General features: G+C 54.5%; 1 protein-coding gene across 8 annotated transcripts in view; it reads left to right on the forward strand.

The window, feature by feature from the left end:
- Window positions 1-14,346, forward strand: part of CACNA1E (calcium voltage-gated channel subunit alpha1 E) — a 453,931-nt gene that overhangs the window by 380,413 nt on the left and 59,172 nt on the right. For 5 of the 8 annotated variants that reach the window (XM_074322331.1, XM_074322334.1, XM_074322337.1 and 2 more), the window contains 7 exons: window positions 2,392-2,448; window positions 3,623-4,270; window positions 4,688-5,001; window positions 6,995-7,157; window positions 8,310-8,439; window positions 9,018-9,077; window positions 9,847-9,953. In XM_074322331.1, coding sequence (XP_074178432.1) covers window positions 2,392-2,448; window positions 3,623-4,270; window positions 4,688-5,001; window positions 6,995-7,157; window positions 8,310-8,439; window positions 9,018-9,077; window positions 9,847-9,953 — 1,479 coding nt within the window. The remainder of the gene's footprint in view (window positions 1-2,391; window positions 2,449-3,622; window positions 4,271-4,687; window positions 5,002-6,994; window positions 7,158-8,309; window positions 8,440-9,017; window positions 9,078-9,846; window positions 9,954-14,346) is intronic. The other 3 variants (XM_074322336.1, XM_074322333.1, XM_074322335.1) reach the window with 1 other exon arrangement.

Genomic DNA, 14,346 nt, shown 5'->3' on the forward strand with positions numbered 1-14,346 from the left:
TTTTCTGCATGGCCATCATCTGGCCCCACCTTTCCAAGCTGTGAAGGCCTGAACTGTGGGCCCCTCCTCTGTGAGTGAGAAAAATAACTCCCCCCCAACCCCACCCCACCAAAAAAATTGTTAAAGAATGATGGAGCAAGGCAGACAACTGCTTCCTCTCTAGAATGTTCTCTGGGCCTTAAGTAGATTCTACTCCACCTTCCTCCCTGAACTCATGAGTTTGGGTTGAAAATATACACACACACACAGGTATCCGAACGTGCTGCTGGGTAGGTCTGGCTGTCACTTGCGGTGGGTGGTTCTGTTTACTGAGACGAGGGGGCCTGGGGGAGGAGTGGGTTTGGATGTGAGTTGGGAAGGTGCTTAGCCCAGAGTGGAAACTCACTATTTATGCAGTGAGAGAATGAATGAAGCGCTGGTAGGCACAGGGCTGTAGGAGTTGAGCCGTGTGTGTATCCGGGCACAGTGAGGGGAAGAAGGTGCCGTAACCGTCCAAGATGAGTGGAGATCCCGGTTTGGCTGTGGCACGGGCTGCGCGTTGGGTGCCGCAGGCAGGAAGTACGTCGGGGTGTGTGCACTGCTCGGGAGTGCAGACAGGACGCTGGTGTCCTCATGCAACCAAGTGAGAATGCCGCTGTCCTCAGAGAAATATGGCAAGAGACAAACCAACAGGCCTGGGTAGTAGTCCTAGTTCTGTCACTCACATGCTCTGTGACCTTGGAGAGAGAACCCCTGAGGATCCGGGAACCTCTGCTTCCCCATCTTTGAAATGGGCAGAATACCAACTGGCCTCCTGGCCCACAAGGTGACGGGGGGCTGTCTGTGACGTCCCAGGTGCCTGGGTTGGAGACACGTGGCTGCATCTCTGCGTGATTGTAGGAAAGAAAGTATGTCCACGATTCTGACGGGTTGTGAACTCGGGTCTCTGCGCGTGTGAGTAGAGAAGAGAAGAGGAGTTTGAAGTGTGTGTCTGATCTGTGTGGGAATTACAGATTGGGTCTCTGTTTTGCCTGGTTGTGCGTGCGTGCGTGTGTGTGTGTGTGTGTGTGTGTACACATGAGAGAGAGAATTCTTCCACGTACATACACTCACACTGCTCCCCACCTCCAGCATTTGCAATGAGATGGTGGAATATGCTTTTCCCAGTGGGTGTGCATGCTGCCTGTCTCGAGTGTGGGCTTCTGTTTCTATGTGCGACCCATGCCTCTTGGCACTGCCGCCCCAGGTGGGCCTCCTTGCATTGGGGCTGTCAGTGCTGACGGGTGCACACAGGAGGGGCGCCTGCAAACCTCTCCCAGTGATATCTGCATCCGGCCCCTGGATGCTCTGTGCATCATGCCTCTGCCAGACACCGAGGGAGGCTCTGACCAGCTGGCCCTGCGTCCTCAGCCCCACCGAGTATCCGGCTCCTCTGCAGCGGCGGACGTGGCCGTTGAGCAGTACTAGTTTGCTCGCAGGTTCTCATGGGTGGATGTCTCTTTTATCAGGAAAAGAGCAGCATTTGTCAACTTGCAGGTCCAGGCAGGGCCCATTGGGCCAGACGGGATCTGTCCGCCCAGGAACTGGGGCAGGCTCTCTCCACAGGTGTCACAGGTACACTGTCCTCCACCTGAGTGGACAGCCGCATGTTCCCAGGAGTCTTGTCTGCCTTTCGGTGGGTGATGCCCGCACCCTGCCACTCTGATCTTCCATTGACTGTGTTTGGAAGGACACAGCATGTGTGTGTGTAGAAGAGATTTTTCTCTGTGAAAGGCTAAGAAAGTTAATACTGGGCTTTACAGACTGGACCTTCCATCAGGGCATCTGGCCGGGGCCACTGAGTTGCTCAAATGCAGGGGTCACTGCTCACATCCTGGCCTATGTGGATGGTGGCCCTTCCTTTGGCCATGGGCTACTTCTGTGGCCTCGGTGGTGTGCATGCCAGAGCATTGGTTCCCTGCACGTTTTGTGAGCTTGGAATGGTCACTGGGCATCACCCCTGCGTGGCTGTGATATACAGATGCTATCCTAGATTGGACAGGGGTACGTACAGCTCCTCGCCCAACTTATAGGATTTTCAAACTAGGTCTCTGAAGGCTAGAGGTGGAAGAGTGAGTGCCGTGGGGCATGATGGTTGAGCTTCTGAACAGTCTGCTCTATGAAATGGTAGATCCTTTGTGTCTCTGTTTGTATGCTTCAAAATCTCCATCCACGTGTTCGCACACGGCAAGGAATCTGGTCCCTCCCTCAGAGAATGGAAGGTTGGGAGTCTGCAGAGAGCCGCGGGCAATGTGGAGAATGTCTGGACACACGGGGGGGCTCGGTGCCGCTCCCTGAACATTGGCTGGTGGCTGTGGGGCTGTGGCTCCGAGAGGTTGGGGTGAACTGAACCTGTTCGTTTTTCTTTCCCAGAAGAGACAGAAGGAGAAGACACCACATGTCGATGTGGGAGCCACGCAGCAGCCACCTGTATGTGTGGACCGGTTTGCGTGTTTGTGAGTGGTTCTGTGTGGGTGCGGGGACACCGTGTCATTGCCCTCGCTGCGGACAAAGTGGCTCTGGGTGTGCACGTCCGTGTGTGCCGTGGTGTGTGCGCGTGTGTTCCATGCACATGGTCTGTGGATATGCCTCTGTGTCCCTTTCAACACCTGCTTGTGTCGGTGTGTGTAGGGTATGTGACCTTGTGTGTTGCTCGCTCTTCCGTGTGGCCTGTGAGTGGGCATGTGTTGGCGTGTGTGTACTTTTCATGGAGGCAGTTGTGTACAGCCACGTGTGGGCCTCAGTGAGGGTGCGTGTGGGCACACGTGCGTGTCCCCATCACAGTCTGTAGTTGTGCACCCACAGGCAGGCGTGAGGGAAGGCGTAGGTGACTACCCTTCCGCCCGTGGGAGCCCACTCCCGTGTGCTCTCTGTGTGTGTCACGTTCCTGTGCTCCTGCTGCCCCATGAATGCTCCTCTAGGCCCGGAGCCGAAAGGCCCAACTGCGGTTTGGAGGATGAGCTGCTGGTGGGCTTTGCACACAGTCAGTCCTCTGTGGGCTGGATTCGCTGTCGTGGAAGAGACCCACAGCACTCTTGTTTTTTGAGGGCGACGCCAACACTTTTTGTCACACGGGTCTGCGTGTCCCTGTCCTCGCCCTTCAATGGTATCTGACCATTGCACTTCTGTGCCCTCGCAATCCCACGCTGCAGGCTGAAAGGGAAAGGAGAGGGACAGCAGGAGGAAAAAGGTCTCTGACCTTGAATTAGAGGCCAGTGGTGGGCACAGAGTGGGTACAATTGATGCCCTAACGGCAGACAAGGGCAGGGGAGGGGAGACCTGGTAGCCTTTGGACTCCAGCCCTGCAGGCCCTGGGGACTGGGAGCTTAGTCCTGGGCCAACCGTGCCCCACCCGCTACGGAGCAGGGTTTTGCGTGGGGAGCCCCATGGGCTGGGAGGCACCTGCTCCTGCGTGGCCCACTCTGCTCCCTGTATCTCTCTGTGCTTCCTGTCTGCAGGTCCTGGGCTCTCTCCTTTGCACCCCCGCCATGTGTCCCACCCTTTTCCTAGGGCTGCTGAGGGCTGGCCAGCCCCTCGGTGGCTGCCCTCGTGGGCCTTCAGCCGGCAGGTTCTGACCATGGCCCTCACCTTTGCCCTTTGCCAGGAGGGAGCGAAGACGCCGACACCACATGTCGGTGTGGGAGCAGCGCACCAGCCAGCTGAGGAGGCACATGCAGATGTCCAGCCAGGAGGCCCTCAACAAAGAGGAGGCCCCGCCCATGAACCCCCTCAACCCCCTCAACCCCCTCAGCCCCCTGAACCCGCTCAACGCCCACCCCAGCCTCTATCGGAGACCCAGGCCCGTGGAGGGCCTGGCCCTGGGCCTGGAGAAGTGCGAGGAAGAGCGCATCAGCCGCGGGGGGTCCCTCAAGGGGGACGCAGGGGACCTCTCAAGTGCCCTGGACAACCAGAAGAGCCCCTTGTCCCTGGGCAAGCGGGAGCCGCCGTGGCTGGCCAGGCCATGTCATGGGAACTGTGACCCGACCCAGCAGGAAGCTGGGGGAGGGGAGAGCGTGGTGACCTTCGAGGACCGGGCCAGGCACAGGCAGAGCCAGAGGCGCAGCCGGCACCGCCGTGTCAGGACGGAAGGCAAGGAGCACTCCTCCGCCTCCCGGAGCAGGTCTGCCAGCCAGGAGCGGAGCCTGGATGAGGGCGTGCCCACCGATGGGGAGAAGGACCGCGAGCCCAGGGGCGGCCACGGGGGCAAGGAGCCCCCCATCCAGGAGGAAGAGCGCGTCCAGGACTTAAGGAGGTAAATCAGCCCCAGGGAGGCCCTGGGGGCACGTAACTTGGCTGGTGTCACGGATTCTTCAATCTAAGCCTTTCTGAGCCTCAGTTTCCCCTTTTGTAAGGTGGGGATGATGCCCATGCACCCTTTATAAGGCATGTGTAAATATGACAGGCAGTGAAAACCAGGGTCTGTTCTACGGCGTCTCCTGTTGGGGGTGGGTCACGGGTGGACGGATGGGAATGAGCGGTGACCACAGCCCAGGGGTCTTGGTTCCTGTCTGCCTGGCTGGGGGTTGGGGGGTGAGAGGAAGCGGATGCCCCATGCTCTCCAGGAGGGCTCCCCAGGCTCCCCTCCCCTTTCCCTCTTTCCAGGCGCATCAGCCGTTTTTGCAACAGCTTCTTAAGATCTGAACACCAGCTGTGTCCTCTCCTTTAACAGGACCAGCAGTCTGATGGTGGGCAGAGGCTCCGGGCTGGCAGGAGCCCTTGATGAGGCGGACACACCCCTCGTCCTGCCCCAGCCAGAGCTGGAAGTGGGGAAGGACATGACACTGACGGAGCAGGAGCCAGAGGGCAGCAGTGAGCAAGCCCTGCTGGGGGACGTGCCACTGGACGTGGGCAGGGTCATCAGCCAGAGTGAGCCTGACCTCTCCTGCGTCACGGCCAACACGGACAAGGCCGCCACTGAGAGCACCAGCGTCACTGTCGCCATCCCCGACGTGGACCCCTTGGTGGACTCGACCGTAGTACACAGTGAGCCCACGTTCTCTGCCCTCCTCCCCACGGCCCATCCCTCCCGGTCTAGGGGAGCGGGCGGTCGTGGCTCTAGAGTCACCCCAGTAATGCTGCGTGGAAAACCCCACCAGCAGGATGAAATCATTCTTCCAAGTACAAAATAGTGGCAGTTTTATCCCAGTTTGCAGGAAACGTAAGTTAGAAGTTTCTCACTCTGAAGTTTTGCTCATGAAAGGTCCTTAAGCCTCTGGAGCCTGTGACCACCCTGGAGTCTTCAGAGAGGTCACGTGTGATTTTGTACCCAGTTATGTAGTCGGCTGTTTGATTTCATGTAGGAATATTTGATGGCCTTTTGCAGGACTTCCAAGGTGTTCTGCCACCTGGACAAATTAGGGAACCTCCAGTGGAGCAGAGGTGGCTCTGCTCAGTGTGTGGCCTCCAAGAAACCACTGTGTCTCTTCAGGCCTCAGTTTGTCATCTGCAAAGTGAGAGCACTGATGCCCTCTGAGGTCTCTGTACTAACATTTATGAATCTATTACCCTTATCTACTCTTTCCTCTAGGAGCTTTTGGTCTCACTTTCTCTCACAGTTCCCTCAGGCAAGGGATATTAATCTAGAAGACCTTCAAGGGAAATGGGGCTAAAAAACACTTAACCTACACTTAACCTATTCCTGCCCTAACCCCTCCCCCAGCCCTGCCCAAACCCCACCCCCCTGACCCCTTCACCCCCCAACCCCCCCACAAACCCTGCATTAATCTTACCTGCTGCTTCATGGTCACTGAATTGTAACCATAGGATTCCACCTTTGCTTTTTTTCCCTCCCTGACTTTTTCCACATCTTTCTCTTTTCACAGAACAGTCCTTTCCTCTCCCTGTTTATTTCTTCCGCGGTTCCATCTCCATTTCTTCACCTTCCCTACACTCACTATGCCAATACTGTTTGAACAAGTGACCCCTCCCATGTCCACTGCTTCTGGGGGGGTTGACTGGGGCATGTCTCAGGATCTCAAGACTCACAACTTCTTTGGGTGTCTGTTTAATTTTATACTCTGATATATAAGTGTTTCGGACCCTCTTTTATGAAAAACAACATTAAGAACGGTTGACGCTCTCTCTGTTTCCGTTCTGGGGCCAGTCCGTGGCCTTGGTCATAAGTAAGAGCAGGTTTTCAGAGGGCTTTTGGATGTTTCAGATGGCTTACCTGATGGAAAGTTCCGGAAGGGGCAGAACCTCAGAGGTTTGCTGCTTACACAAGGTTCCTGGGCACTTTGCCTCACTCTGAGAGCCTGGACCTCTTGGCCCCTTAACCCTCCTGTGACTTGCGTATGGAAACAGAGCAGCCGGCCCAAGAGCTCCACTCAATCATGGCCTCTTCATCCTCTCAATCCTGGAATGCACTCTGGACCTGTATTCGCATGAATATTGCATTCTCATCTCTACATTAATCATGACTGGGAAAAGCACAGCCAGAAGGGCAGCCGCAAACAGAGTGATGGTTTCTTAAAATCTTCCACTGAAGTGTGATTTAATTAAAAGGATATAGAACTTTGGATCGGGAACCCATACTGGCTGTATGACCTTAAGATAGGAATTTGACTTCCCTGGGCCTCAGCTTTCCCATCTGTATACTGGGAATAACAAAACATGCCACTCAGGAGGTATCGATGTGAAAATTCAATAAGTGAATACATACAAAGAATGCATATTTTAAATATAAATAAATTTTGTAAACTTTACAATAGAAACAACCATTCTATTACCCAGGGAAACATGATGCGAATGATTTATATGGCCAAAAAGGATATGCCTTGTAAAATTAGGGCACGGGTCAGGGTAGGAAGAGAGCGAGAACTGAACTCAGTGTGATCTAACAAACACCCCCGTGGTTTGCAAGGCACTTGCCTATAGGCCTTTCCCATCCTCTCCATCCCACCCCCAGTGGAGGATAAAGGGCTCCTTTCTTGCATGTGGCAAGGTTTCTGAAGATTTCATCCCGTTCCTCTTGCAGTTAGCAACAAGACTGATGGTGAAGCCAGTCCCTTGAAGGAGGCGGAGATCAAAGAGGAGGAGGAGGAGGAAGTCGAGAAGAAGAAGCAGAAGAAGGAGAAGCGTGAGACAGGCAAAGCCATGGTGCCCCACAGCTCCATGTTCATCTTCAGCACCACCAACCCGTAAGACGCCCTCCCGTCGCTCCCCCTGCCGTGCCAGGGCGGACAAGCAGGGCAGGGGGGTGGGGAGAAGGAGGGGTGAGGGGCCACAGCTCTCCCGGTAGAATATGGTCAGACGTGTGAAGCATCCAGGCTGCTCAGCAGGTGGGGTGGGTCGTGGAGTTGAGCAGCCTCTGGACGCCGTGCCCATAGTCTAAAGAATTTAAGACAGGAAAGCATGAGAAATAGCACGAGGAAAGGACCCGTCACCTATTCTTTGGTCAGTAAGTGCGGTGGGTGGGGGAGATGGAAATCTACATGATGTGTGGGACCAACTATTTCATAGGTGGACAGAGCTGAGAAATGGGGAGCTTAGACTGACCAGATCACCCACTGGTGCTCAGGAGTATTTATTGGTTACACCGCCTTCCATGTGGATTTTGAAATTGATGGGTTCCATGTTCCTCGGAGCAGAGATAGGAGGCAGGGTGGCAGAGAAGAATCTGGAAGGTTAGATTCAGGAAAGATGGCGTTCTGAAAGAAAAGCTTTCTTGTGCCCTGCAAGTAAGCAAACCACACGCAGACCAGCCTTCCTGAGGCTAGGAAGACAGGCGGCTCTCCGTGGCCATGTGGGCAGCATTCAGGCAAGGCTCTGGGAAGGGCGGAACCTGGCCTGAGCACTGTCATGTGCCCGAATGCAGTCTAAGGAATATAATCACCTTAATCGGAATTCCTGAGACTCATGAAAACCTGTTGCTGCTTTCATGGGAATCTTAGAATCCAGGTCTGTTTTTCTGATCCTTGGTTCTGATGATTTCCTTGGTCTGCCCCAGTTCCCATACTGTGGGGGAGCAGACGGTGACGTACACTGGAGGGCGTCGTGTAGCCGTCCTGAGTGTGTGGAGCCTGCCGCTGGCTGCCCGCATGGCTCAGACGTGCTAGCGGATAATGCATCTTGGCTCGTGTACTGCAGCCTCTGACCAATCTGATTACCTTCCCCCTCTGGGGCTTTAAATCAAGGGTGGTGCCTGAGAAATTAAATTGCTCTCCCCACGGCTTCCCCTGGCCAGGGCCTGGCCGTCTGGAGGAGGCTGATGTGCGTGGGGGTGGGGAGCAAGGGATGCAGATCAGAGGATGCAGGCCAGCTCAGCAGCCTCATCCCTCCCCACCCCCCAGGATCCGCAGGGCCTGCCACTACATCGTGAATCTGCGCTATTTCGAGATGTGCATTCTCCTGGTGATTGCAGCCAGCAGCATTGCCCTGGCGGCCGAGGACCCCGTCCTGACCAACTCGGAGCGCAACAAAGTGGGTGCACGGGGACCCTTTGCCAACATCTGTAGTGCGCCGGTACCCATGCCATCCAGGACCCTTCCCATCCCAGCATTAGAGCTTCCTGGGGAAAGGGGAAGGATCCAGAAATCACTGGGGCCCACCAGGGTTTTGAAAGGGTTCTGCAGCCTCCCGTGGGCTTGGATGTGGGGCCTGACATAGGTCATGGATGATGCGTATGAAACAGCTCAACCCCGTGAGCAGACACATCTCCTAGAGGTGGCTCGAGGGTGTGGCTCGAGTGAGGTGGGGAGGATGGGAACTGGCAAGGATTCCAGGTCCTGAGCGAGAGCTGGAGAGAGGTTTGTGGGGCAAGAAGTTAAGTTCTGGCCAAGGGGAGGGATGGGCCAGGGACTGGTCACCAGGTCACGTGGCTCCAGCAGGATCCATGGCTCCTCCCCTCCCTGCATCCACCCAGCGCTTACAGTTTTGTTCTGAGGAGGAAATGAGTGGGGGTTGGGGGATGCAGGACCATGTGTCTCTGTGGGCAGGGGGAGTGTATATGGCCTGGTGGCCACACATAACCTCTTCCCCTCCATGTGTGTGTCTTCCAGGTGCTGAGGTATTTTGACTATGTTTTCACTGGCGTGTTCACCTTTGAGATGGTTATAAAGGTAAGAATGTCTAGAGAAAACCTGGGCTTCAGGCTTTGGACCAGTCACCTGTCTGCTCCTCTAGCATAGTGCCCTTCCCCAACGCTGTCACCGACTGGCCAATGACAGAACCTCAGTGAGGCCTCTGCAGACCCCTCGTCTGGCCTCAGGGTCCTGATAAAGCCTGTCGTGGCACCTTGTGACTGCATGGATCTGTTTAGATGGGGACGGACCTGTGGATGTGGCCCCAGGAGGAGCCAGGCCCACTCTCAGGAGGCCTGGGAGCACACAGACTTGGGGACAGCACTCGTCTCCCCAACATACTCACTGGTGTGAGCCTGGATATGTGCCAAGGCAAGGGGTTAGGTGGGGTCGAGTCTTCCTGGACTGCGTCTCGTCCCAGCTGCACTCACTGCCCTCCAAGCTGTCCCCATCACCCTGACGCATTTCTCTCTCATTCCCAATCTCGTGCCTCTGAGATGTTTCCCCATTTGTATGTGGTGATGCCTGGTACTCTGCGCCGTTAATGAAGGAGGGCTGTGGCAGGCAGGGTTCTATGATAGCTGAGGAGTCTGGCTGAACCCTCGTGGCTGTGAGAAGGGGCCTCATGCTCCCCAGTGAATGTGGAGAGCGCCCGTGGGACCTGTCTTCTTGCTCTTCAGGTCCCCATGTGGGGCTGGCTGTGGAGAGCGTGGCAGTGGAGGCATTGCCATCGGGAGCCCGGCGCTCAGGGCACACGGTTGCCCGTACCCCGTGGCTCATGGGTGGCTGTCACATCCTTCTCCTACAGATGATCGACCAGGGCTTGATCCTGCAGGATGGGTCCTACTTCCGAGACCTGTGGAACATCCTAGATTTTGTGGTGGTGGTCGGTGCACTGGTGGCCTTCGCTTTGGCGTAAGTAACTCTCTTTACCTGCTGGATTACCTTCCCGCCCTTCATCCCGAGACCCTGGCCAATTTGAGGCCACCTTCAGGGCCAGCCTGAGGAAGGATTCACGCAGTGATGCTCAGGAATGAGGCCCTGGAAATCTGCTTCCCAGTGGCCCTCAGCAAAGCACCTCAGAGCCTTTCCACTTCCGCTCACATGCCCTGAGTGATGGGCTGGTGAAGGAGGAGCCGGGAGGGTCACTAGGGAGAAGTTAAAGGCCCTGAGTTCCTCCCTTAGAGACGAGTACGTGTGGGCAGGCACTCACCTGTGTGGGCAGTGCCTCCGTGGGCTTAGGGAGGGACCCAGGGACTGACGGCTGATGTACCCTTTCATTTCGTGATGCTGTCAATCAAAGAAGCAGCTGGAAAGAAAGATGCAGAGAGGAGAGCACAGTTGGGGGTCACAGGACCCTCGGTATGGGGAGGTTCTCTGCTCATGAGCAGGGGTACCCGAGAGCTATTCCAGGGATGTGAAAACCATGTTAGTGTGTTCTACTCCAGAAAGAAAGGCTTTCCCACCCTTCCTTCATAGCATGCAGGAAGACAGTCGTAAACCCTGATTCAGGTGACTAAACCATGGTCATTACCTTTGGGGAATTGTTTTTTCCAACGTTGATCCATCTGTAGAAGGTTTTCAACCACATTCTGACATTTCCTCTGGAATCCAGCCAAAGAAAGGGCTCTCCCAGCCCTCCAGGTTGTAGCTAGGAGGTTGGCATGTCGTCAGGGCCTTTTCCAAGCTGGTGTACAGAATGCCCCAGAGGGTGAATGACAGCCTTTGGGCGCCATCTGCACCTTGTTCCACTGCCAGAGCAGTTTCACCCTTTTCCAGGTGGTGCAGTAGAATTCCCTCATGCCTGGGTAGGTGCAGGAGAGAGCCAGGTCTTCTAAGTAAGGCTGGCGGCATGGTGTGATGCAGCAAAAGGAACACCTTTGGGAGCAGCTGTTACTGATGGCAGCTACAAAAGGGAAGGGACATAAGACCTCCCCAGCTTTGACCTTCCAGGTCCAAGGGGTCAGAAAGGGATCATCTGTCCCACCTTCTCCCCCAGCACCATAAGCTTCCATCTCTGTCTATTCTGGCAGAGGAAGAAGTGGGAGTTAAGAAGGAACGTTCCTCCCATGGCCGAGGGTGGGCAGCTGTCTGTCTGTAGGAGAGACGAAAGGGCCGCAGCTGTGCTAAGAAGAAGATCTCCCAGAACCTGGAAGTGGGCCACGTCCCTTGCTGCCCCAGCCATGGGGGACCCTCCAAAGGAGAGAGCAGTTGAGTGTAGCTTGTGCCCCTGAGCTGGACTGGCGGTCAGGACAATCCCAGTGTCCCTTGTCCCCATGTGTACCAGCACGCTAACTCCATTAGAGGGAGAATCACCTGTGCCTCTCTTCACAAGAAAGCTTCTGTTAGACGTGGCTGAGCTATTCCTGAGGAAATTTCACAAAAGCGTAGATTCTCACAGCAAGATAAAAATAAAGGCGCCTCTGGCTCCAACAAGGGAACCCAGCTCCTCTAACTGCTTCTTGGAAAGAAGCATTAATGTCTGCCTTTGTCCTCAGGAGACCCACTTTTTCTGGTTAGAGATAAATATTACACTTGGGATTTTAAAAGGTCACGTCCCCTTCTCATTTGTCAATTCATTTGCATACATTGTTCACCATATTGTTCTCTCTTATTTTGATCTCAGTAAAGGAATTTGTCTCTCTTGGAAACAAAGAGACGAACCCACGCCATCTTTATGAAGAGCAGAGCTCACTGGGGGTGGCAGGGCGGAGTGGCAGGAAGGGTGTGGGTTGTGGAGACAGGCAGACCATGGTTTGAATCCCAGCCCCTCTACTTCCCAGCTTCATGTCCTGGAGCTGGTCCTGTCCCATGTGGACCCGCTTCACCTCTGCTTCTTCTCTCTGAAACGGACAGTCGTGTGTGAACAGCACGTAGCACAGGGCTTGGCACAGAGAGCGATCCGTACGTGTTCATTCCCTTCTTTATCTTTCCGTCCTCCTATCACCACGAATTGGAGTATCAGAGCAAAGTGTGTGTTGATACAGAAGGATACACCTAGTTGAAGGTGACCGAAGGTTGGTTTCCCAGCCTTGGTGGTTACACACACATACACACACACACACACACACACCACACACACACACCCCCGGTCTGTGCCTGGTAACCGGGCAGGCGTATTGGTGCCCGTGGGGAGGGCGGTGCATTTTAGGGGGAGCCTTGCATGCCTGCCCCATGTCTCCAGTCCAGCTGTCTCTCCTCAGATCCAGAACAATGACGACGGGCTGGAGGGTTGTCATCTGTCTTGTTCTTTCTTGTCTCTTTGAGAAATGGCGGTGGTGGCTTTGGTGCTGGCAGCAGGGGAGGCCTTAACAGCCCCGGAGCTGAAGCCTCTCTGTGGGTCCTCAGACCAGGTACAGTGCAGGGAACCCCAGGAATCCCCTGGTTCTGGGGTCCATGCTTATGTGATGGAGTCAGAGTTATGAGCCATCACTTGCTTTTAGTGATGTCACTTCTTGACCTCTCTATTCATTTCTCACCGAAATGTAAATGGTAGTTGCTTATCCTCCATCCACTCTCTCCTGTTACCATCCTTGTGAGCTTGCCACGCACCTTTCCTCCCCCCTTCCTCCTGCTCACGGAATAGGCTCGTCCTGTCCCCTCCTCTGGCCTTCGACACATATACTGAGGTCCAGGTAACGCGTTTTCTTGCTCATATGCCCACACTTCCTAACTCTCTTCTCTCCCTTTCCTCATTCAGGGCACCAGAGAATTCAGCTCTCCCATCACTTGGGTGGGGCTAGCCAGAGTCCCCCCTGCCAGCAGAGCAAGGGCCTGGTATGGGGCGACAGCAGAATAAAGCACGTGTCCCACTGTGGGGCTGTGGTCAGGGGCTCAGGCGAACAGGAAGCTAAATGTGGCTTTTTCTGAAGGCTTTTCAAGGACCTCCCTCCTTGGCGTTACAACTTTCATTGTCATATCCCATATATTTGTCCCCTAGGAAGGTCCACCATTCAGATAACCTTACTCCTGCCCTGTCTCTCCTCCTTGAAATTGAACCTTGCCCGATGGAGGTTTCTGCAAAGGCTGTTGCTAATTTGAGCAGAACTGAGGGTGATTGCCATGGTAACACCTTTATGGTCGTTCCTCAGAAATCAGAGGTGACTTGGCATCCCTGACCGCCGGAGCCTTCTGAACCCAGCCCAAGTCCCAAGAGCAGTGCCCCTAACAAAGGGGAGGGAACGGCCTCCAGCTGAATTCTCAGTCGTGTGGTCCCCTAAGCCCTTCTATGGCAGAGGCCTGCATCTGCCATCATGTATGTTTTCCATAAGCATATATGTTGTTTCTGAAGAGAAATTCTTTTCTCTGTAACTGCGTACATCAAGTGAAGGGGTCCTTTATAATGTAAACCTGACAAATTCCATTTGGGAACTTTGACTTTTGAGCAAGATGGGAGGGAGATTTTGAAATGTGGGCACACCCGGGGATAAGAACATAAATGGAAAGATACCTGCATTGCACCTTTCCTGTTCTTCCCGGTGCGCTTTTACATTATAAAGCATTTATAAGAACACTCAGGTCTCCTTGTTTAAGCCCAGTACCTGTGTAGGGAGCTGGGCAGGGTCTTGGCAGAGGTTGGGTATGGCTCTCCCTCATCCCACTGCCCTCACAATGTCCCACTTTCTGGGCCCCATGGAGACAGAGTGTTTGCCAACTATAAATGTCCCGAGTGTGCCTTTTCCTCTTTGAGGTTTCAAGAAAAGTCTGGTGAGTGACTGGATCTATGAAACCTTTCTCTTTCATCTTTTTCTTTCTGAAAAAGAAGGATTCTTCTGTTTGATAACTATTTTACACCAGAAACCATTCTTCCCAGTTTCCTCACATCCTACTACTGTCACTTCCGCCTCCCGGCCTCCTGGGTGGGAAAGCAGAGATGGTTCCAGCCTTGGCATTTTTTGGGTATCTGCACATCAGGCACGTTCCCTCACTTTGGGGCACCCCTCAGAGCCAGCTGCCCTGTAGGGAAGTCATGTGACCACTATGCCCGGTTGAGTTCATGAGCCTTCTGGGAGCCTGCACAGTGACGTAATGCTGTCTGGGCCTCGGGTTTCACGTCTTCAGTGTTCAGTAAAGGGTTTTGGGCAGGCAGGTGGCCAGGGGACAGCATCTCAGCAGGGAACGCAGGAGAGAACTGGAGCATGTGTGTAATCCTGCACTCCACCCCAGGCCCCGCACCCTCTTCACTTCCATTTTCTACAACATGTTGTTACTTGCTTAGCAGAAGTCAGGTCACCAGGTGAGCTATCCTGAGCTGAATTCTGAATAGTAAACTCCCGGCTTATAATGGCTTGTCAATACAGACAGCTTA

This window comes from Rhinolophus sinicus, linkage group LG17 (genome assembly GCF_036562045.2).
Source record: "Rhinolophus sinicus isolate RSC01 linkage group LG17, ASM3656204v1, whole genome shotgun sequence".
NCBI lineage: Eukaryota > Metazoa > Chordata > Mammalia > Chiroptera > Rhinolophidae > Rhinolophus > Rhinolophus sinicus.